General features: G+C 43.5%; 1 protein-coding gene and 1 long non-coding RNA gene across 9 annotated transcripts in view; one reads left to right on the plus strand and one right to left on the minus strand.

Moving 5' to 3' along the window:
• The window catches only part of Dgki (diacylglycerol kinase iota), a 449,800-nt gene that overhangs the window by 154,662 nt on the left and 269,963 nt on the right, over positions 1 to 25,175 (plus strand). For all 7 annotated transcript variants that reach the window (XM_029478766.2, XM_085840737.1, XM_029478767.2 and 4 more), the window contains exon 3: positions 5,570 to 5,665. In XM_029478766.2, the coding sequence (XP_029334626.2) occupies positions 5,570 to 5,665 (96 nt within the window). The remainder of the gene's footprint in view (positions 1 to 5,569; positions 5,666 to 25,175) is intronic.
• Positions 1 to 25,175, minus strand: part of LOC147004016 (uncharacterized) — a 70,210-nt gene that overhangs the window by 11,318 nt on the left and 33,717 nt on the right. The window lies entirely within an intron of this gene.

The raw sequence follows: 25,175 nt of genomic DNA on the forward strand, positions 1-25,175 counted from the left end.
AATAATGGGAAAGAAACATGAATTTATGACAGAAACTAACAGAAAAACTTAACTTGGATCATGGGGCATTGAGGACTTTTTGAGGAAATAACTCTTGATTTGATGATCACACTACAAATAGAAATTAGCCATATAAATTAATCCAGAGACAGGTAAAGAAATTGGAGAAAGACAAAAAACATATAGTGAACATTTTTGATGGGAATAGTTGAGCAAAGACCTGAGGGGGTGAGGGATACACAGTTCTGACATCAGACCTGAGAAGGTGAGGGACACACAGTTCTGGCATCAGACCTGAGGGGGTGAGGGACACACAGTTCTGGCATCAGACCTGAGAAAGGGAGGGACACACAGTTCTGGCATCAGACCTGAGGGGGTGAGGGACACACAGTTCTGGCATCAGGTGTGTGCAGGGCATAAGCAAAGGCTGTAATTCAGTGGACTTGGCTGGAGACCTTCCACTCTGCTTGAGAAGCTGCAAGGAGATCAGGGGACCTGGAAGTCAACTACCAGATGGGGGCATAGCAGGAGAAGAGGTAACAAGAGTGGGAATTGAGAGATAACAGAGAGGAAAAGAACAGAGAACAACACCCATGGAGTATGTAAGGAAAGGCTTCCATCCGCATGGATGGCTAATAAGCGGAACAGCCACTTGACCAGACTTATATTTTGAAGCTAGATAGAAGTGGGGAAATTAAGGAGATCTGGCAAGAAAAAGTAGCCTCTTGCCCAGGAATGTGGCTGACATCTCTCTCCAATTGAATCAAGAATTTCATCATAGTGTTTACTCTGAAGGTTGCTGACAAAGAGACAATGTTCTGTTAATATGAAGATGCTACAAAACCAGGTGCTAACATCAGAGTAAATCATACTTAAGGCCTAAGAGAACATGACCTTTGAGTGTGACCTTTCTCTTTACCCAGAGAAGATCTTCAGATTTCTATAAAATCTCCTAAGAATCCTCTCCTGGAAACCTGAGACCTGATCCAGGTTTAACCTATTAAATTGAGATCCTATGCAAGGACCTGTGGACTTGCTCTGTAATGTTATTTATTGAAAAGTGGGGAAAGGGAAGAATAAGATTCCTTAGCAACTATTTGAGATTAAGTTGAGGGGCACCAAAATCATGTACATACACAAGACTTGGTGGCTCATGCTTGAAATCCCAGTGCTTGGGATGTTGAAGCAGGGGATACAGTATTAAATGAATTCTTGAGCTATGTAGCATGTTTAAGGACACCCTGAGCTACATGAGATCCTGATTCAGAAAACCAAAACCAAACCAGAGCAGACCAATTAAGTCATATTAATGGCTCTAGCTAAGATATTTAAACTCCAACCTCTCTCTACACCTGAGTATGTTCTATCCTCCCCCAGAGGGTCACTTGTCCAGTTAACCTCTATGCAGTAATCAGTCAAAAGTCTCTTTGTAATAAACTCTAATCCTGCTTCATGCTGGATAACTTTGAAATTCTTTACTGCAGCAAACCTCAGCTTCACCTCAGCAAAGGTCTCCAAACAGAGCTCCCTAAGCTGCCGCTGGTAACCACAGAGCATCAGAACATCTCAGACTCTCACCCCAACTGCTGCTGCATTTTGAAAAATAGATACCAGGAATGAAGACCAAAGTAGGGATACCAGTTGTGGTTAGATATTGAGATATTCTGAGCTGGAGCTGGTGCTAACAATAGAAGTGGAGAGTAGTAAGCGGGCTGCACATGCATTTTGAAATTATGATTAAATGAGATTAGGAGAGAGAGACATAGAGAGACAGAGAGAGAAACAGAGAGAGAGAGAGACACAGAGAGAGAGAGAGAGAGAGAGAGACAGAGACAGACCAGGGAAGAACAGATCAGTGGAGAAAACCTAGTTCCTGCAAATATAAGGATTTGAGATATTTACTAGGTCTTCTGGAGAGATGCTGTGGGCAGATGAATAAAACTCAAAGAAGAGGGTCATATTGAATAAATAATTTGGGAGTTAACAATTCCTCAATGAGTGCTACAGTCAAGAGAAGTTGCAGCAATCTAAGAACTGAATGTGGATGGAAAAAGAGTAAAGATCTGAGCATTGAGCTTCAGAAAACTTGAGTGTTGAAAATTTGGACATAGGAAGATCCAACAAAGCAGAGTAGGAAGAAGTAAACACAGAGGCATCAGAAAAACCAGCAGAGTAGAAGAAAGTACCTTGAGAAGAAGGAGAGGTCTTCAGTGTTGAAGTTGCTGATGAATGTGAAGATTGACCATTGGCCATTGGATTCAGCCATGTGCAGTCAATAGGAACCTGGAAAGCAGTTGTTGGCATGTGGAGGTAGAACATCCAGAACTGGGCTCAGGAAATCATAATGATGCATAGAGGAAGTGACGCAATACAAGAATCCTCTGTTGAGCTCTCTCTAGAGGGAGAAGCGGGGAATGTGTGATAAAAACTCAACTATTGATGAACTTAGTTGCTTTCAGCTCTTATTTTCCTGTGTTTCTATAGCTATGAAGCAAGTCAGTTCTAAATTTTATTTTTTATTTCTGCAACTCCATATCATGGGGTTTTGTATATGACCAATGTCCATATTTGTACTTCTTGGTTTCATAACATTTTCTTGTGTTTTACTTCTTGTCACCATTTTTTTTTTGTTTGTTTTCTACGGAGGAGTTTTAGATTAACCAAGTCAGGTGTATACTTACTTTTTCTTTCATTAGAACTATTTCTTTTGGAACTGTTTCCTAAGGCAAGCATACTAATTTGAGCAGGGAATGGTTTTACTCCATCTTCTCTTTAGATGTCTGTGCAGTTTGCTTTTCTGCCCATCATCTCCAGGCTTTTCCTGGCAAACTCTGTATCTATGTGCATTTGTTTATTGCTTTGTGTCTTTCCTTAAAATTGATGGAGATGCTTCATGCCATTTTCTATCTTACTCTTATTTTCTTTGCTTCAGATTGTACTAGACAGAGAAGAATGCAGTATCATGTTTTGGCCCACAGACTTGCTATAGATTCTATTACCCAAAAAGCTCAAAGATGTAGGGTGAGGTCTCTTGGGTCATAGACTCCAAAGCACATTAGAGCCATTTCGAGACCATTAAAGAATTATTATATACAAGTGTTATTGAGATTTGCTTACACAGACTCTCTGAAATGACACTGGCATATTTTTAAAATTTTTTTCAGGTCATTGAGTGGATAGCTCAAGCTGAGAACCAGTGTAGTAGGTGGTGGCAGGATACAGCAAAGTTTGCCTTGCTTTTCCCTTCCAAAAGTCCATCTCTTTTTAAATGAAGTTCCCATCCAAATGAGGCTAACTAAAAATAGTGGTCTTGCTGTGGATGATTCTGAGGCAAGACTGACCAGCGAGTCTCTGGAAGCCTGTAAGTGGCATACCATTTAGCAAAGGACGTTGGGACCCAGAAACCACAGGCTGCAGGTGCTGGCAATAGTCTGACTCCCAGATCCTCACCTGCCTTTCTAGGGTGTCTTTATGGGCCCACCCAGCTTGTTACTGTCCAAGGTTTTTGACAGTTGGTCCACTGTAACAGTTTTATATTGGGCTTCTCAGAATAATCACCATTTTCCCTCTCCCCACTGGAAACATTAGTCTGTTTTTCTGCTTCTCTTTTCCAAGCCTTGACCATTGTGGGCCATTGTGTGGATGCTTCTGGAGTGAGTTGTCCTAAGATGGATTTCTTTCTTTCTTTCTTTCTTTCTTTCTTTCTTTCTTTCTTTCTTTCTTTCTTTCTTTCTTTCTTTCTTTCTTTTAACATTGATACCTCTAGTATTCTTTTGTTTTCTATTTTTTTAATTAGGTATTTTCTTCATTTACATTTCCAATGCTATTTCAAAATTCCCCCCATACCCTCCCCCCCATACCCTCCCCCCCCACTCCCCTCCCCACTCCCACTTCTTGGCCCTGGCGTTCCCCTGTACTGAGGCATATAAAGTTTGCAAGACCGATGGGCCTCTCTTTCCACTGATGGCCGACTTGGCCATCTTCTGATACATATGCAGCTAGAGACACAAGCTCTGGGGGGGTACTGGTTAGTTCATATTGTTGTTCCACCTATAGGGTTGCAGACCCCTTTAGCTCCTTGGTGGATGCTCACAGTCAGCTATTGGATGGATCACAGGGCCCCCAGTGGAGGAGCTAGAGAAAGTACCCAAGGAGCTAAGATGGACTTCTAACTTATTTGGTTGTTCTGTAAAGCTCTTTACCGAAGTCACCCTCTGTTCTCTGCTCAGGCTATTATCACAAAATACCATAGACTGGGTGGCTTAAGCCACAGACATTGATTTCCCATCATTTTCAAGCCAAGAACGTATAGGGCCAAGGTGCTGGCACACTGGATTCCTGGTGAGGGCCCTCTTCTTGTCTGGCAGGTAGCTGTTTTCCTGCTGTAAACTCAGGTGGCTTTTCCTTACTGCATGCATGTGAAGAGAGGTAACACTCCCTTGGATTCCTTCCAATAAGGACATTGATCTCATGATGAAATTTACACCTTCATGACCTGATTACTTCCCAAAGGCTCTGTGCTAATACCATTACACTGTGTTTTAGATTTTAACAAAAGAGTTGGGAACAGGTGTATAGTTCATCCCAGAGTATCCTCCATCAAAAGATAACTGCAAGTTCTTGATTTCTGATACAGTATAAGATGAAACAACAGGGCTTTTCCTGTAAACCCAATAGGCTTAGTTTCATGTTCCTTTATGGTTAGTCGAATACAATGTCTTTCCCAATATCCCATCCTTTCTTCAGATAAACACAATACACAAATGATACATAAATTCTTATTCTCTAAAGGGGTATATCAGAAGAAAAAATCATGGAATTCTATTTGCCATATTTATAAACCAAAAGACTGCCCTCCTCTCCACTGTACACTGCACAGTTATGGATGAAACGGGCTTGTTGCTCACTGCTCTGTACCTCCACAGTAGCTCCGTGCACCATCAGATGTGTATATTTTTAGGAAGCAGACAAATTACCCTGTTTGTAAAATTTAGAATTAATTGGGTGGAAGGCTTTACCGAATTAGCAATCTGTTTGGATTAGTAGAAATGTATTGTGCTTCGAGCTCCAGAGAGGAAAGCTAAATATAAATGCATTGTCAGGCAGACTTACCTGGAGTGTTTTAGTACTACCATCTCCCTTCTTAGCTAAATCACTCAGCAGAGGCAAATTTTAATCTAATTTTGGTCTCCTGTGTCATCACATCATTGGGGAGGGGTCTGGATAAACAAGATTTAAATAATGGATCCACTCAGAGTTGTTGTCTTTTCCTCATTTGTTGAAGATGTTTCAAGGTGATGCATCCATGGATAAGGCCTTTATAGAACCCATATAGCTATCTCGGTTATAAGTCAAAGCTCTCAAACGCCATTCCCCTTCTTGGAATTTCCATAGGGTCAACTCCATCAGGGTCTTTGAAGATCCTGTGAAGACTATTTAAGCTCCTCAGAATCACTACGTATCTTTCCTCAGAATCACTAAGTATATTACATAAAAAAAAAATCCAGTGTTGAAGTTCCTCTCTTGATGCTGAAGAGAAAACTGAAGTGGGCGGGTCTTTTCCTTACAGGAGAATGCTGTGAATGGGGAGCACCTGTGGCTGGAGACCAATGTTTCAGGGGACCTCTGCTACCTGGGGGAGGAGAACTGCCAAGTCCGATTTGCAGTGAGTATGTCCCACGATGACCACTTAGTCTATCCAGGAAAACAGACTCTCTGTCTGTGAGCGATAGGGGTGAGAGGAGCAGTATCCCAAGTATCCCAGGATGCACTTGGAAAGGCTCCATCCTCATGACACAGAATGTGCCACTTGATTTTAAGGTTTACAGGTTGTGTACCAAGTCCCCATGGCTCCAGGTTGTCACCTTTAAAGACTTTAGGGTTTCACTGGGTAGACTCCATATTAGTGTGTTTGGTGCTTACCACCATAGTGCTTATGGGTGCTGTTGTGTCTATTGGGAGTCAGAGAGAGGGTGCAATTAGATAAGGGAATGTCACAGATAGAGGTGTGTGGAGTGACAGGAGGCCTGTGTAAAGATTGAGGGAGTCATCTCTCTGAAGGACAGTGGCCAGGGGATGGGGGTATGGGTGGTGAAGGTGGAAACAACCATGTGGGATGTGGATAAGGTTAGCCTCTTTCCACACTGAGATCTGGAGAGCACAGTCCCAGATATGACTTGATAAATCAACAAACAGGTGAGTGGGGCTGGCTTTTACTTTTAAAAACTCACTTTGTACTCCTACTTAGGGGTTTAAATTTCTCTTCAGGAGCTAGGCTTGGAAGCACATATCTAAAATCACAACAGTGAGGAGAAGGATGTAGGATGACAAATTTGAGAACAGCCTGGGTCAGAGAGTCTCCTAGTTTCCCATTTCTGTTACTGTGACAGAATATGCTTTAAGGGGCAAAGATTTATTAAGTTTACAATGTCAAGTTATAGTCCACCAGTGCAGGGGAGTCATGGCAGGAACTCAAACATCTATTCATACCCACAATCAAGAGAGGAGAGAGAATGAACACATGCCTGCTTACTTAGCCCCTTCTCTACATTTATACTGTTTAGGATAGCCTGCTTAGGGAATGGTGCCACCCACAGTGGGCTGGGTTTTCCAGCCTCAATTAAGGTAATCAAGACAATTCTCCACAGACATCCCTACAGGCCTGCCTGATCTAGACAATCCCTTATTGATGTATTCTCTTCTCAGTTATTCTGGATAGCAATAGAGCTGACCCTGGTTGCTGGGGCATGGGTGAGCTGGCCAGAGGGCTGTAAGCATGGGAGAACTGGACCTGTCTCTTGTCTACTGTGCAGTGGCTGGATGGTGACATCATGTAGGGAGCAATCCCTTCCACTCCCTTTTGCCCTCACTACTGTTACAGTGGACAGGAGAACTAGCCCTGTGGGTCATGAGAGCAGGAGAGCTGGTCCTGCCCCTCATCTGCTGTAGCACTCAGGATTGTGGGCCCTGCATCTCACCTGGGAAGCAGGGTAGAACTTGCCCTGATTGCGGGGGTTTCTGGTAAGCTGGCTGTGGGGGCATGAGGGTGTGAGAGTGGGGCAGCTGGAAGACTGACCAGCTCAGATAACTCTTAGGCCCAGATCCAGGGTTTTGAATTGGCCCATGGCAAATCAACTAACTGTTGGAGTTCATGAAGGGGCTGGTTCTACAGATCCAAACCTGTAGGATCTCCATGACACAGAACAACAACAGAATATCCAAGAGGAGTTCCAGTGAGGTTCCAGTATTGATAGAATAGCAGAAACCAGAGGCCTTGTACCAGACCGACGAGTCATTGCAATGAACATTTGTAAGCAAAGAAGTGTGGACAAAAGGGTACACTGTGGGACTCACTGTGACACACTACAGCTTCGACAACGAGATGTTTTTCCTTTCTTGTGGGGAGGTTGCAAGAGTGGAGTGCAGCTGTAAGGGGAGGGGGATGAGTGGGATTGGGGTGCATGACATGAAATTCACAAAGAACCAGTAAAAAGATTTTTAAAAAATTTTTTTTTTGTAAATTGCATCATAGTAAGACCCTATCCCAAGCAATTCAAGGGCAGATGATGTAGCTCAGTAGTAAAATACCTGCCTAGTGTGCATAAGGCCTTAGGTCTAATTCCCAGTACCGAAAAGAGATGAGAAACCATGAGACTCAACAGTGACCGTAAATAAGCTACAGAGAGCCTAAACGCTTTATGCTGAGAAAGTAGGCTTAATTTTTGTCTACATTTAAAAACTTAGTCTTAGAGTGACAGGAAAGTTAGAATAGAAAAAAGCAAAGAAGACTTCCTTCCTATTTAAGGAAATGATGTCATCACTTACATCGAACTTGACATGGGTTTTTATTTTCATTATTATGCATAAAAATGGTTTGAGCAAAATGTAAGGCATTGGGACAATAAAGAAATGTGTTTCTGTTACGAGGAAGAAGATGAACTTCTCTCTAAGCTTGTAGAGGAATAAGGCACCGGAAGACATTGTCCCCGGGCTGCTAAGACAACCCCGTCTCAAAATCAACACCTTTCCCCCTCACGATAGCAGCTTTGATCACTGCACCCACATATAATTGTTTAGAAAAAGCTTTGTTGTTTCTTGGTGAGAGGTCTTTGTTTAATGGATATAGGGAACAGCAAAAGGTCCTGGAATGGCCCAGATGAACAGGCTGTGGTTTTGAAGTGAAAAAACTTGGCTTCAAATCACGGTGTTCCCACCGTGTGATATTGGGGATTCATGACCTTTGGGCTGAGGCTATCTTCTAGACAGAAAAAGAGTGTAGGATTAAATTGCTTTTAATTTTGTCTCTAATTTGGATCTGTAATTAATCGTTTGCATTTCTTCTAATCTTCTTGTGAATTCAGTTGATTTAAATATCAGCATTTCAAACTTTATGCATATGTAGTTTTAATTAAATTATAATTGCATGGGGTTTGATTAAATTAACCAAATCTGTGAAAAGCTCGGCTGTTTGGACTCAAATGCTATAAATAATGAATTAACATTAAGGTGTTAGATAATTGTGTAAACACTGGTCGTGGGATATCAGATAGCACAAAGTGAAAGAAATGAAGTTAGCTTTGCTGTGCATATGTGCTATGTAGATCCTTCTGTCAACGGGTGGAGTGGTTCATTATCCAGTCCTGCCCCTCTCCAAATTTCTCCCCCTGGTCCTATTCTGGGCACTCATTTTGGGACAGCTGCTTGTTATTTCTCTTGGCAAATACATGAATTAGTATGGGCACTTCATTTTCTCAGCATGCTACTAGGTAGGGACTGACCTTTGTATAGCTGGTGCTGAAACTCTTCTCCCTCAGCTGCGCTAGTGTCGCAGTTACAGGTATGCCATCAGACCCAGCTCCATACTAAACATTTCCACACCGAGCATCTCTAGCCATCATTGTTTGGCCACCTCTACGCCAGGACAAATACAGAGCAAAAATATGATGTCATCAGAAGATCCAGGGTAGAGCTTGGAAAACTCTGTGTCCTAGAATCCCTGTGAAGTGGAGAATTTGATGCAAGGCATAGGCAGGAATTAAAATCAGAGACAGGACAGGAACAGACCAGACTACACTGCCAATCTATACATGAGACATGTAAGCAAAGCCACCCCAATGAAAACAGCCTCAAGGAGGTGGTCAGCCCCCATGAGCCTCTTTAGTTAGAGGAGGCTATAAAATGAGCAGCTCTAGTGCTGGCTGGGTTAGAGTGAGATGGTGTCTCCTGATCACTTGGCAGGAGGGTAAATGAGCAGTCACCACATCACTGGCAGTGCGTGGTAAAGTTGTTCAGTAGTTTCCGCCTCTCCACCCACTTCATACTGCGTTGCATGGGCCATCTTGAATGCCATGTTTAGAAGCGACATTGAAAAGTAATACAGAGGGGAGTGACGAAGTTGGTTTAGAGTATGGAACTCTGTGGTAAAGAAAAATTAGAGGGAATGTGTAGAGGAAGACCTCCTATTACTTGAAGAGCTGCTTTGAAGGAAATTTCCACCCATAATGAAGATTGAGCCCAACTCCAGATCCAGACCCAGGGATTCTAACAGTGGTCATGACTCTCCAGTGGTCACAAGGTTCCCCTGGGGCACTTGTGAGAAATTTCATTTACGTTTTCCCTCCCTGCTCCAAGGGTTGGCTCAGCTGTGCCTGGAGATGAAATTGTAAACAAGTGGTTTTAAGAAGCATATTAAATTCTCTGGTGCAGGTAGTACACAGCCTAAGCTGCTGTAGCACAGCATTTGTCCAAAAAGGTACTTAGGTACCAGGAGAAGCGGGCTCAAAAGATGTGTCTGGATGTGATATAGATGGCTATCTCTCAAGGATGCTGGAGAAAGTTGATGGGTGCCTACTTCCAGCAAGAGTTCAGACAAGGAAGATACTTTACTTACAACTTCCTTAGAAGTGAATCAAATTTTGGTGTAAAAGCATGCACGTATAGACTATGTATTATTTTTTCTCAATTTTTATTAGATAGTTTCTTCATTTACATTTCAAATGCTACCCTGAAAGTCCCTTATACCCTACCCCCAGCCTGTTTCCCTACCCACCCACTCCCACTTCTTGGCCCTGGCGTTCCCCTGTACTAGGGCATATAACGTTTGCAAGACCAAGGGGCCTCTCTTCCCAATGATGGCCAACTAGACCATCTTCTGCTACATATGCAGCTAGAAACACGAGCTCTGGGGGGTACTGGTTAGTTCATATTGTTGTTCCACTTATAGGGTTGCAGACCCCTTCAGCTCCTTGGATGCTTTCTCTAGCTTCTCTATTGGGGGCCCTGTGTTCCATCCAATAGATGACTGTGAGCATTCACTTCTGTATTTGCCAGGCACTGGCACAATGATGAAAGAAAACTATATCAAGGTCCTTTCAGCAAAATCTTGCTGGCATGTGCAATAGTGTCTGCGTTTGGTGACTGATTATGGGATGGATCCCCGGGTGGGGTAGTCTCTAGATGGTCCTTCCTTTGTCTTAGCTCCAAACTTTGTCTCTATAACTCCTTCCATGGGTATTTTGTTCCCTATTCTAAGGAGGAATGAAGTATCCACACAATTTATGCTTCCTTCTGTGTGCCACCTTTGAAGAATGAAGACCTGTTGATGTTATTGTAGCCAGGTGCCATCAGCTGGCTTCTTACCAAGTATAGCAGAGTGGTTGGTTGTTTTTTTTTACAGGGGGGGGGGGAGGAAAACATTTCCAAAGAGAGACCTTTCCCATTTCACTCTGTTCTAGCCAAGCAAAGGTCATGTGAAGTTAAAAGGGATGTAGACAGCAGCTGCCTCACAGACCTGGAAATAATGCTTATTTTAAGTTTGAGTTGAGGGAAGAGACTATTTTAGATAGAAGAACATGAACAAAGTCAGATGTAGTGTGATTTATCTTGTGTGCCTGGCCCTTTAAAGGATCTCCAGTTGCTAGTCAACTGGCCCTTTAAGAATTCCTATCTGTTGGTTACCTCTTAGATTTCTGGGAACAGCATAGAATATAAAATGAGCTGAGGCTAAGAAAGTGAACTGGGCTAGCAGAGTGAGAAGAGAATGCAGTTGGTACAGAATTGGGTTAGTAGAGAGGAAAAGGCTGTTGTTGCAGAAAGTATTGCTATGAGACCATTGAGCCAAGAGAAGCTGAGCTGAGCAGATAGGCTAGAACAGTTGTTATAGTTTGGAGCTGCTAGTATTGGGAAAACTGGGAGAAAGGACTGTTTAAGCAGACTGTTGGTGAGCTGAGGGAGGAACAGTTGGGAGAGACATTGAAGGGCCTGGGATGGAAACTGGGAGGAATGGCTGAGATTCAAGGATTCTCTCTCTCTCTCTCTCTCTCTCTCTCTCTCTCTCTCTCTCTCTCTCTCTCTCTCTCTCTCTCTCTCTCTCTCCTAGTGTTAGGGAGTGAAGGGATAAAGGGTGGGAAAAAAGAGCCCACAAATCTGCAAAGACCAGCTGCACTCAGAGGCAGGAGTAAGCTCTTCAGAGCAAGACAAGAGTCATGGTGTATGAACATACCAAAGGTGTCTACTGTCAGGAGGAATGGGAAGGGTGGAAAGGACAGATGGGCTTGGGTACGTCTCCATGATTCTCAGCCAAAACAGGGAGCAGTCTATAAAGGTCAGCGAACTCACAAAGCATGACCACATGCTGTGTTGTCTAAACCACAGCAAACTTAAAGGTGAATATAGCTGTTGATATTAGTGATACTGTAGCCCAGAGGGTGAGTGAGAGCTGTATCAAGGACACTGAGATGTCACCCTAATTTACATGGACATTGGAACTTCTATTTAAAATCAAACCTAGGACTGTGGATATAGGTTAGTTGATGTAATGTTTGCCTGGCATGCACTAAACTCTTAACGGATTCTCCACGTAGCAAAGCTTAAATCTAGGCATGGTGGTACAAGCATGTAATCTCAGCACTTTGTAGATGGGGACCAAAGAATCAGAAGTTCAAGACTGTCCTTGATGGTATAGTCAGTATAAGGACCAGCCTGGGCTACCTGTGACCCTGTCTCAGTAAATAAATGAAACCCAGGTTGCACTGGAAGGGCAGAGTCTCTTGATGCTCTGTAGATGGATGCTTCTACTGATGCTGGAGAGTATGGCGTGTACGCTGGTGACCGCGTCCCACAGAGTACTGTCATGGTGGAGATTGCCCCAGAGTCTTAGTGCTGAATAACTTGATGTGAAAACCTTTCTTTTTCTTTGGATTTCTGGTTGTATTATTTACCTGTTTAAATTTAACTAATATTTATACCAATAAAGACACGGGAGGTGTCAACTGAAGTAAAAAAAATCTGCTAGCTCAACAAGGTAATTTTATTTTCTTAACTGTATTTACAAGCCTGGTTCTACCACTAAACTGCTAGCTCTTTAGAAATCTCCTTCTATCTGTGTCATTCTACTGAGCTCCTCCAAACCCAACTCTCTTTCCTAAAATACTGTTTTACCTGTGTCCTGACAGTTGGTTCTTGGTTGTTCCTATAAGCCCAAAGAGAAAATCCCTATCTCTTACCCAGAACTTCTTCCATAAAGCTCTTCCAAACAGAGAGAGAGAGAGAGAGAGAGAGAGAGAGAGAGAGAGAGAGAGAGAGAGAGAGACAGAGACAGAGAGAGACAGAGAGAGACAGAGAGAGACAGAGAGAGAGACAGAGAGAGACAGAGAGAGAGACAGAGAGAGACAGAGAGAGAGAGAGAGAGAGAGAGAGAGAGAGAGAGAGAGAGAGAGAGAGAGAGAGCGAGCGAGCTAAAAGCCCCTTCCTACTCCCTTGGCCGGCTGAACCATTTTACCATGGTGGAGGTGGGTGGTCCCTCAGATCAGTAAGTAGAGACCTAACCATTTCACCTTTATGGGATGGTAGCTCACAGCCACCCAGTTGACTTCACCTCAGGTCACAGAGCAAAGACCACAGACTTCTCCCAAGCAACTTGCCTTAAAATAGGCCGAAACTTTCCTTTCTTAAGCATTCTTATCTGAGGAGGCTTTTAGAGGCACACCCAAACTACATCTCTACAGGGCACACCTAACTTGCATCTGACATCTATTTAAGCCTTTATATTTTGGTAATAATTAGTTTCTCTATGTATGCTAATGAAACATCTGGTGGCAACATCTAGGACTATAGAACATCTGTGCCAATGATTTAATGGGATTAAATTTAGTCCCAAGTAGTCAGATTTGCCAAATCAGTAATCGTCCCGTCCTGTCTTTCTCAATTTCTTTTCATCATGGGTTAAGGGAAAAACGGGATAGAGATACAATGAAACTGGGCTAGAAGCCTCTCTGTTTCCCAGTGTGATGGAAGAAAGACCTGAAGTCAAATTCTATTCTAGTTTGGTGATATTAGATATTTTTTAAAAATTACATTAATTAATTTGGGGGAGACTGTGCAACATAGCATGCTGTCATGAGGCCAGACAGAAACTTGTGGGAGTCAGTCTTAATCATAACTTTCGCCATGTGGTTTTTGGATCAGACTCAGTTTTGTGAGCCTTTGCAGCAATTCAGCCATCTTGCCATGACAAGGGAAGTTAATGTGGCTACATCTTTCTGCACTCATTTATTTCATCTCTCGTTGTGTGTGGTCTGAGATTCCAGCACCAGGGAGCTTCAGAATGTTGGGAATGCAAGGTAGACAACTGTCACTACTTGGTGACTTCATTGTTCAGTGAGAACTGTAATAGACGGTATTCTATCTTTGTGGTGATGGTATGCAAAGATACTTAGCCCCAGGTCTGTCTCCAGAAGATTTTAGTTCTGTTCTAGTAGCAATCCACAGAGAACACACTGTGGGTTAAAAGTGGTGGCCCCTGTCCAGCCCAGGGCTTGGGCCACTGGTCGAGGCCAGATGTCAGATGCAGGAAGCCTTAACTGCTAGGGTCCCACATAGCAAACTGCAGGACCCCGCTGGGGGATGGGGTTGGAGGCTCGAAGTCTGAGGTCCCCAGGGAACTTCTGGAGTTAAACTCATCATTCCCCGGGGCTGCATGGAGTCCGAGGACAGTGGGTTCTCAGGGTCTTGGGGATGCTGTGGAAGAGCTGAGAACAGAGTGGGGGCCCCCGCGGGCTGACTGTAGCCAAGGGGCCGAAAGAAAGGGGCAGAAGGAGAGTGCTCTGTCTGTGTCCCTCAGGGATGAGAGTCTTTGGCTTGTTCTGGTAGGTTGCTTGGCTTGGTGGAGAGCGTGGCTGAGAACACAAAACAGCCTCCTGTCTGAGATTAGTCAGGCTCTAGAGGAAGACCTGCTCCATTGCTCCAGTGCTGTGGGTCCCCATGAGAAGAGGCAGTCCATGGCTTTAAAGCATTTGTCATGGCGGGGAGTTGTGATGAGTGAAACGGTACTCCACTTTCTTAGGGTGGGCCTGAGGCTAGGGAAGGGGGGCTAAGAAGGTAGTAGAGGCAGAGAGAGGCAGAGAGAGGGAGAGAGTAAAGAAGTAGAGGCTGGCCATGGGGCCATGTGAAGAGGGGGAGGAAGGGATGTGGAGAGAAGGGAAGCAAGAAGGCAAGAGAGAAAGGCAAGAGTAAGAGATGGAGGAGGGGGCAAGAAGCTCCCTTTATAGTGGGCCAGGTCTACCTGGATATTGCCAGGTAACTGTGGGGAGGAGCATACTTGGCTGTTGCCAGGTAACTGTGGGGGTGGAGTCCAGACAGAATACCAGGGGCTTGAGGCATTGCCCTATGTGATTGACGGCCACAGAATTATGGAGAGCTGAGGCCTCCGTGTCAGGAGCCTGGTGTCTAGGAGCGTGGCAGGCAAACACCTCTCTTCCCTTGCAGGAACACATGCTAGGTCTTCAGGGTTTAAAATCTAGCTCAACCAAAAAACAGGCTGCCTCTCACAGTCCCTCAACACACTAGTGCACATCTAATTGTATATTTGAAAGGGACTTGTGTATAGCCATCTGTAGACTTAAACATCAGCCTTGAGCAGGAGGGGCTGGGCAGGCACAAATAGGCAGTGTGGGTGGGGAGGAAATGGACTCCAAATGGACTGACTGAGGTTCGTGAACCAATGGAACTTGTCACATTATTTCACTACTCTTTTTTTTTTTTTTTGTAATTGTCTTTGTACACCTCAAGTATTATTTATTGATTTTCTTATTAGGGCTTCTCAATGGTGCTTGGGTGTTACAATTTGAAGGCCCCCCCATAGTCGTGTATACTTGAACACTTGGTCTCCAGGTGGTGACACTATTTGGGGGGAGGTATTGGTGGAGTAGTTTTGCTGGAGGAAGTACACCACTTGGGGCAGGCTTTGAGAGTTTATAGCCTCATTGTACTTGCAGTTCTCTCTCAGCTTCTGTGAGTAGGGTTGCAATGTGGTCTTGATCCTGCTGCCAGTGCTTTCCTTACTATTATGACTCTCTAGCCACCTGGAAGCATAAGGCAAAATAAACTCTACCTTAAGTTGCCTTTGGCTGTGCTATCTTATTACAGCAACAAATATGTAACTAATACAGAAGTTGATACCAGGAGGAGTAGGGCAGTTGCTGTCAAGAACTTGACCCTGTTTTTGTTTGTTTGTTTGTTTGTTTGTTTGTTTTTGAGGAATGTGGAAGAATTTGGAACTTTGGACTCAAATATTTTAAGCAGAGCTTAATAGTCCATCCTAGCAGAAGCCTGGAGTGTGAATTGTGGAAGCCTGGCCCAGAGGTTCCAGAGGGAAACAAGGATTTTATGAGTGACTGAGCTGAAGACCGCTCACATGATACTTTAGGAAAGAACCCAGTTGTCTTTTACCTAAGTCCTAAGAGCTTGCAAGAGGTTAAAAGAAAAAGAATGGGCCAGTTTCTTTGTTGAAAGAAATTTTAGCAGAGCATCAGGCTCAATCTTTAGCATGGAATTGTCTATTAGTCTTATGTGGTCTACAATGAAAAAAAACCAGCAAGTGCATCAGAAATAAATATAAAATGTGCAGATCCTAGAGGAAAAAGACACTAGGGTGACAACAATGTCCCAAGCTGAAGACAAAGTTCTAGTTATTGAGGAGATTAACACCACTAAAGGAAAGCCTCCTACTCTGCCTTAAAATAAGATCATGCTTCCATGGAGAGACTCCACCCACCTCACCTTCCAACTTGTCAAAAGAAAAGGCCTAAGTTCCCATTTCTAGAAAGCAACAGCATACAAAGCTTCTAAATACAACCCAAGGGAGCAAGGATCCTTCCCAAGTTTACAGCTGAAATTGGTGCTGTCTTCCACGAAGCACTTGCTTTTGAGGCATGAAAGATGCAAGAATGAAAGATTGCAAGGGGGTCATGGATTCTTTCTCTGTGGTTCCAAGGAGACATTGAAGTCAGGCAGTACATGGCAGACTCTGCAAGGAGCTGTGAGGGGCCATTGCATGAAGCTGTGGAGGTAAAGCCTGGGGTGCAGTGGAAATCTCAAGATGTTGGAAATGCCAGATGTATGCCAAGTAGACACTACACACATGAGTGTAACCAGCTCAAGAGGTGGATGTATGTTGTTGGCAAGAAAGCTGAGGGTACAGTTATTTAAGTTCCTTGATATTGAAGCCCCTGGTACTGATCGTGGAGCTACAGGATTTGGTATTTGCCATGCTGGGTTTGGTCTTGCTTTGGTACTCACTATACCCGAGTCCCTTTTTCTGTTTTCTTTTCTTTTTGGAATGGAAGTGCATATTTTGTGCTTTTGTATGTTAGGAGTGTGTAATTTGTAGTTAGGGTTTCTATGATGAAACACCATGACCTAAAAACTAGTTTGGGAGGAAAGGGCTTATTTGACTTATACTTCCACATTGCTGTTCATCATTGAAGGAAGTCAGGACAGGAACTCAAACAGGGCAGGAACCTGGAGACAGGACCTGATGGGGAGGCCATGGAGGGATGCTGCTTGCTGGCTTGCTCCCCATGGCTTGCTCAGTGTGCTTTCTTATAGAACCCAGGACTACCATCCCAGGGATGGCACCACTCACTATGGCTGGGTTCTCTCCCATCAATCACTAATTAAGAAAGTGCCCTACAGGCTTATGCACAGACCCATCTTTTGGAAGCATTTTCTCAATTGAGGTTTTCTCCTTTCAGATAATTCTACCTTGTGTTCAGTTGACATAAGGCTAGCTAGCTAGCACAACAGCGGAGTCAAAATTAAGAGGTTGCTTTTAGTTTCAAAGGAGAATTTGGTGACTGCCAGTTGAACCAGCATCATTTGTTGAAAACACTGTCTTTTTTCCACTGGATGGTTTTAGCTCCTTTGTCAAATATCAAGTGACTATAGGTGTGTGGGTTCATTTCTGAGTCTTCAATTCTATTTATCTTCCTTTCTCTGTACCAATACCATGCAGTTCTTTTCACTTTTGCTCTGTAGTACAGCTTGAGGTCAGGGATGGTGATTCCCCCAGAAGTTCTTTTATTGTTGAGAATAGTTTTTGCTATGCTGGGTTTTTTGTTATTCCAAATGAATTTGGAAATTGCTCTTTCTAACTATATAAGCAATTGATTTGGAATTTTGATGGGGATTGCATTGAATCTGTAGATTGCTTTCAGTGAGGTGGCCATTTTTACTATATTAATTCTGCCAATCCATGAGCATGGAAGATCTTTCCATCTTCTGAGATCTTCTTCAATTTCTTTCTTCAGAGACTTGAAGTTCTTGTCATACAGATCTTTCACTTGCTTAGTTAGAGTCACAACAATGCATTTTATATTATTTGTGACTATTGTGAAGGGTGTTGTTTCCCTGATTTCTCTCTCAGCCTGTTTATCCTTTGAGTAGAGGAAGGCTTCTGATTTGTTTGATTTAATTTTATACCCAGCCACTTTGCTGAAGTTGTTTATCAGGTTTAGGTGTTCTTTGGTGGAATTTTGGGGGTCACTTCAGTATACTATCATATCACCAGCAAATAGTGATATTTTGACTTCTTCCTTTCCTATTTGTATCCCTTTGACCTCCTTTCCTTTAAACAATATTGAGACTGTTAAAGACCATGGATACTTTTAAGTTGGACTAAACGCACCTTTGCTTTATGTTATGTTCATGAGCCTATTAGAGACAATGGTAAAATGCCCGCAGTTTGAATGTGAAATGTTCTATGTACGCTCGTGTTTTTGAATACCCAGGCTCCAGCTTGGTGGTGCTGTTTGGCGGAGGTTCTGGAACTTTTATGACATGGAGGCTGGAGGAGGTCTGTCGCTGAGGACAGGCTTTGAGAGTTTATAGCCTCCCCATATCTAGTTCACTTTCTCTGATCCCTGTGTGCTCTGTGGCCTCTTAGCTTTCTGCTCTGGCCACCAGCTGCTATGTTCCCACTGCTGCTGTGGACTTTTCCTGCTGGGACTATAAGCCTAAATAAATCCTTTTCTCTTTCAGTTTCCTTTGGTCATGACAGGTGTTTTTGTGTTTGTTTTTGTTTTTGTTTTTTTAAAACCATGGGAGCAGAAAGTAACTGATACAATAATGAACCCTGTATTTTTACTTTTGTCCTTTTAAAGTCATGGCACTCCCAGGTCAGATCTGCCTCATGAGAGTCCTTAGTTCCTGGAATAAAGTAGCCAGATCATCTCTTCAGACTGTGCACTGTCAGGGTAGAGAGCTGCTCACAAACTTCATACAGAGATTGTGACTGGTCAGGTAGACTGCCTTATGTGCCTGGCAAATGGTAGCAATTGGTGTATTCATCTGTGTTCTCCTGCAAGGAACACTGATGTTCTAGTGGCCAGAACTCCTTAATCAGGATCTTATTTGAGAATTATGTGATACTAGATAATAAGCCATTAGAATAGGTTCATACTACAGGAGGCTACACAGTAATCCTATAAGAACACACACACACACACACACACACACACACATACACACACACACAGGATTGTTTGGCACTGGAGGCAGAAGCTGGACTGATGCAGCTACAACCCTAGAATAATGAGGCCCATAAGCTTCCTCTTCAGAATGGCCTTCACCTGTGTTGACACCTTGATATTTGTACTCTTACCTCCATGACTCTGAGAGCAAACATTTGTATGGATTTGTCATCTAGACTGTGGCACTCAAAGCATCGCTCGAAAATGAACAGCACAACCAACTTGTAAGCTGTGTTACTTTGTCTAACTAGCTAGACACCGTCTCTATCACACAGGCTCACGGGTGCTCATTAAGAATGACGATTTTGGCACTCTTGAGGATCTGGGTGGAGGGGGATGCGGTTATGGAGAGAGTAGGCAGATAGGTGGGTAGCTGTGAGCTGCGTCGAGAGAGGAGGTAGATGGTTAGGTGACTGAGCATGCGTAGGTTGAGTGAGAAGGGAAAAGAACTGTCAGACTTCAGAACTCTCTTCCCAGATATATCTTCTCTAATTTTAGATGTGCGTATGCCACCTTGCTTCTGTGGGGTGGCTAATGGCTGCTGTTTTCCTTCCTTTCTTCTTTCCGAATGTGTAAGATTTGGTGGAAAGGCATAAGCCATGTGACACCCGACCTCCATTCTCAGCTATCTTCATTGTTCCTTATAATTCGACAAATGTAGTCTTATTGGGGAGGCGGGTGTACTGCATTTGGAAGGCTGTGTGACATGAGGTTGGCTGGGAGACTTCGATACACGGGTCTATGTGCCAAAAGAACTGGATGAAAACCCAAGACCTGCCTGGCTTCTCTGAGTCTTGGCTTCCTCTTTGAAACAGTGGTGACTGCCTGTATTGTGACAATCATGAAATGACAATCAATTAACAAATGCCCGAGCTCTCCCTCTTCCCTTGCCATTCCTACTCTTAATTGCAGGCCATTAACCTGAGTAAGAGAGTTAGGTATTTTGTCAGACATTGTTATTTAACAAGGTCTATTATTTAGGAGGAGTCTGTGTTGACCTCCCTCTGGGTGGGGCTGTGATGCCTCCATTTTGCTTCTTTCTGGGTGTGATCTTTGTCTTTTCACTAGGTCACAGGTGGGGCCAACCATATGTGACAAATCAAAGTCTCCCATTATGGAACACGTCTCATAGAACGTGCCTTTTGGGGAATGTCAGAAGCCTCGTCACTTCAGACATGGGTTACTATGACATCTGTCCACAGGGATGGCCTTGAGTTCTTGGAATAGACTTGGAAGAAGCCTGAAAGGGCAGCTACCACCTGACATATGTGAAGGAAACTTTTATCGTTCTAGTGATTAAAATATACAATGAGAGGTCTGGGGTGATATCTCAGTTGGCCTTAAAAGCAGGAGGATCTGAGTTTAATCCTTAGAACTCGTATAAAAAATGGGTGTGGTAGATGAGCTTGCAATCTTACCAAGGGGAGAGAGGGCTAGAAACAGGTAGATTCCTCCTGATTGCTGGCCTGTCACTCTTTCCTAATCACTGAACCGTGGGTCTCAGTGCAAGACCTGAGGCTTGAAAACAAAGATGGATGGCTTCTGAATGATACCTGAAGTTTGAGTCTGGCCTCCAAATGTGCATAATATGCATACACACACACACACACACACACACACACACACACACACACACACAGACAGTGACCATGAACCCAGCCCTGCCTATTTCATCTCAAGAAGAAAAATGCTCCTGATCTGTTTCTATTCCTGTATGTTACCAGTAGGAAGAATGGTAGACTCATGGCCTACCATGTGCTTCTGGGGACTGTCCTTCTAGCTATATATTCAGGTCTAGCAGGTGTTCCCCCCTCCCCCTGAGGCACCCACACTATACCAGGAGCAAAGCAAGCCTAATCTGCATGTGATCTGATCTGGGATCTACACACAAAGATTGGGGTGTCCAGCATGGCAGACTGATGATCCACACACAGATGGCAGGCAGCTCTGCTGCAGTGGGTGCAGGCTGTTAGATCGAGTCATGTGTTTGTATAGCAGGAGTGTCTGGGAGGCAAAGCCAGCTTTCAGAATTGTTTGGGTACCAGTCTGAAGCTGATTCAAGCAGAGACCACCAAGGCTGCTATCAGGATACTGAGGGTCTAATGAACCAAGATGACTCAGGGTGCAGAGCCAGAAGCAGCCATGGATTACAGAAAGATTACCTTTGGCAGTGGGTATGTGTGGGAAAAGGAAGTGGAACCTCCCAGGAAGGGAAGTGACATTGACCTTTGTGTGTCTGGTGGATGAAGGCTAGAGAATTCAATGAGATCACCTGTGAATAGCACAGGGGTGGTTCATCCAGAGTAGCTGTTAAACACTACTGTCACAGCCATCCTGATGAGTGCTACAATTGTTATTTGTACAGAATAGCTCTCCATATATACTACTGATCAGCCTATGTCACACAGGAGAGGCTGTTACGGGATAAGTAGGCTGTGAAGTCTGGGAATCATTAAGGGTTAGACACCTAGATGATCTGGATTGTTAGTCCCCCTGTCCATTTGCACAGTCCATTTCCCTTCCAAATCATATTCCAGAGAGCACTAGAATCAAATGCAAACATAAAAGGGGATGTTGTTTGCATAAATGGCCCTGTTTATATAAAACACTAAATACCTTTGCTACATTCACGGGTCTTAGGAAGCTCAAAGCTGCTGCTGCTTTGAGGGGAGGGAGGAATATGAGACCCATTGTTGGCCCTTTAGCATCTCAGGGGATCTCAGAGGTCAGCAGAAAAATCACTTGATTGATAACCCCATGATGCTTTGCAGTTTTCCTAGGGCTTCTGTTTGTCTCTGATCCATATCAACAACCCTGCAGGACGGTCATTGGAAGCAGTTCTCAGACACTGAGCGTTTATGTTAACCACATGGTGTGCGCATGTGCATGTGTCTGTGTGTGTGCATGTGAGTTTGAGCCTCTGAGTAACTGTCATCTGCAGTGACAACTTTAGATTGAGGCTATGTTGTATTTGTATGTGGCTTTGTGTTGACATCAAGCAATTCTGTTAGTGTTTGATACTATGTAACCATTTTCCTTAGTGATAAAGATAACTTGTCTCTAACTCAGTGTGTGTCTGCAAGTCACCCAGACAATGCTGGCATGTGTAGAGTTGCTTTCTTCCATTTTAGCAGTTTCTTCATCCCAGTGGCCCAGAGCAGTAGTAAAAAGATGAGTTTCTGTTTTAACACCATCAACTGCAAAAATAAACTTCTTTGATGGAGTTTGAGAGATGTACTGATGTATAGGTATGAAGATAAAAATGTAGGGAGCAGTTTGTTACTATGTCATTTAGCAAAATAATAATACTAGGACCTATGACTTAGCCAGTCACCATTTCCCCCCAGTTGATGGCCTTAGGCCATTTAGATGGTGATTAACTCAGAGATCTGCAACCAGTCAATGTGCAGAGAATAAAAGACCGTGGGTTGCTTGACTCTAAAGGGGACATCTGTATTACATCCCTTCCGGCCAAAGCTCAGAGAGCACTGTAGATGGAGAGGAAAGATTGTAAGGGACAGAGGAAGTAGGTATCCTTAGCAAAATGGTATTTGTTGGACATGGCAACTCAGTCAAATCACAGTGACTAGGACCCCGTGAACATGAGTTGTATAAGATCAAGCCAGCCAAACTCCCAGCATGGATGAGGGGAGGGGCTCATGAAGCCCTGTGGTCTTAGAAAGCTCAAAACTGCTGCTTCTTTGAGAGAAGGGAAGATTATGAGACCCTTTGGCAGATGTTGACAAGTGATGGCTCCTTGGGAGAGAGAGTTCATTTTCTTCAGCGATATGGTCTTGGAGAGGCTCTCCAGGCTCCAGTAGATGGTCCTATACCCATACCCTTACATTCAGTGCTAAGTGGACTCAGAGGGTGTGTGTGTGTGCGTGTGTGTGTGTGTGTGAAGAAATCACATGAAATTGGGAGTGATAGAATATTGGAGAGATAGAGAAGGATTGAAAGGGAAGGAATCAGGGTGGATTCGATTCAAATACATTATATACATGGATGTTAAGTAAAATAATAAACAATATTCTTGTTGCTCTGAAACACTCAATTTTGTTTTATTGTTCAGATCTGCTGTTATTGAAAAGTGTTACCTGCCTCTGAAGTTTATTTCTATGTGCTTATGTGGGGGAGGAATTCGTGTGTGTGCTTGGGCACAATTGCATGTGTAGAGGCCATCGGTCAACACTGGGTGTCTTCCTCTAGTGCTCCTTTAGCATCCACTATAATTTTGAGATAAAGTCTCCTATTGAGCTGACTCTTGCCATGTTGTCTATACTGGCTGACTAGTGGGATCCCAGTGTCAGCTTGTCTCCTGGGAAGTTCTGGGGAGAGACACGTAGCACCACACCTGGCTTTCACATGGGTTCTGGAGAACAAAATTTGAATCCTCATGATTGTACCGAAATCACATTACCCACTGAGCCTATCTCTGTTTTATAGCAACAACTTACTGTTGTTGCTCCTGCCTCTTAGACCAGGATGGACATTATTTTAAAACATAAGGAAATGGAAAAGCGTGCCTTGATCTCTTCATTTAAGGGGAGGAGGGTGCTGTTGAGGCCGGTGAATGGAATGACCTGGCTTTGAATCTAGGCTCTGAGATCTCCAGGTTCTGGGCAATACCTGCTATTGTTTTCATTGTCTTTAAGCCTGCGTTTCACATCTGGACTGAACGCATCTCATGCAACTGGCTTCTTACTTCTCCCTTAATGAGGCAGTGTACACAGCTTCGTGTTAAAGCCATGAATGGTACATGAAGAGAGTCACTGGAGTCATTCCTCCTTGAATGGTATAGTCAAAAACATTGTGCCCCCAAATATACCTCGAATGGCTCTGAGGCACTAAACCCATAGTGGTAGTAACCGTAAGTAACGGCTTAGAGTCACCGTTGTTTGGGTCACTGAAGGAAACTGAGGTCAAACTTGTACATGGTGAAATAACTAACCCCACCGAAGCCATGCCAGCCTTTGACTCAGCGCCTTCTCTAGTCTGCCCGCCTTTCTGTCATGTCTAAACAAACATCCGCCCCTTCACTCATCTGTGTGTCTCCACTGCTAGATCATAACCTCCGTTTTGCTGAGGATTTTGTTAATTTTGTATTCCTGGCTCTCCGACTCTGAGAACAAGTGCCTTCACTGTATAGGTACCCAGTGAGCCTACAGTGAAAGAATGGGTGAGTTTAGTGGTGTGATTCTTAAAAGGCATGCACGCATAGACACTTGTCACTAGGTCAGCTCTGACACTTCTGACATTTAAATGTCACCACGTGTACAAGCTGCGATGTCTGAATTCCTGCTTTATTTTTAAATCTCTTGAGAGAGGGATTTTTACAATCACGGCTGACTTGTTGGTCAGTGCTCTGCCTACCAAAACCCACTGTGCTTGATTTTCTTGGGAATTATGGGCTGCTTTCCATCTTTCTTGATTCCCCAGTTGACCACTGGCAAAGAAAATAATTATCAAAATCTAACACAGTGACAGGCAGTGGGCTTATTACTGTCTAGTCCTTACCTAGTCCTTCTTGAGTCAATTACGTAATCCCACTGCTATTCTAAAGTGACCGAAAGGGGGCTGTATTTATAGTGCACCTACTGCATACATCATATGGCCAGACTTCTAATAAACCTCTGAGGTAGTGATGTCCTCATTCAAACTAGTATAGGCATCTTTGTGTTTGTGTACTGGGGACAGTCTTGCTAGTTGGTGATACAGTGAGATATAGATATCGATATGGATGACTTTGATATTGATATTGATCTTTTTGGGCTAGATTGGGCAGAAGAGCCTGCCTTTATTATGTCATTAATAGCTTGGAATATGGGAAGTAGCAGTTCAGGAGCAGCTTCTTTAACACAACTTGACATGGTTTCTCTCCTTCTTTCCTTCCTTCCTTCCTTCCTTCCTTCCTTCCTTCCTTCCTTCCTTCCTTCCTTCCTTCCTTCCTTCCTTCCTTCCTTTTTTAAGATCATATATTCCTACTGTCCTAGAACTCACTATGTAAACTAGGCTGGCTTTGAACTTAGAGATCTGAGTGCCTCTGCCTCCCAAGTGCTGGGATTAAAGGTGTGCAGCACTACTACCTGGATTGACATGTTTTCGTTTTTTGTTTTTCTTCAGTAGACATGGAAATATATATTAAAGCAAATACCTCTAAATAGGGGTTGGAAACATTCACCTGTGAACCTCATAAGATAATTCTATTTCTACAAAATAAGCTGATAACTGTGTAACAAGGGAAATGGCATAAATTATGCTTTATACATTTCAAGGATTGCAGTTTAAGTTATATATTTTTAGTTGGTATTAAACTCTCTGCTGTGTCCATGACCTACTGCCCTGGGAAGTGAGAAATCCATTGAGATG

Source organism: Mus caroli, unplaced genomic scaffold (genome assembly GCF_978045245.1).
Source record: "Mus caroli unplaced genomic scaffold, Mus_caroli_1 scaffold_7, whole genome shotgun sequence".
NCBI lineage: Eukaryota > Metazoa > Chordata > Mammalia > Rodentia > Muridae > Mus > Mus caroli.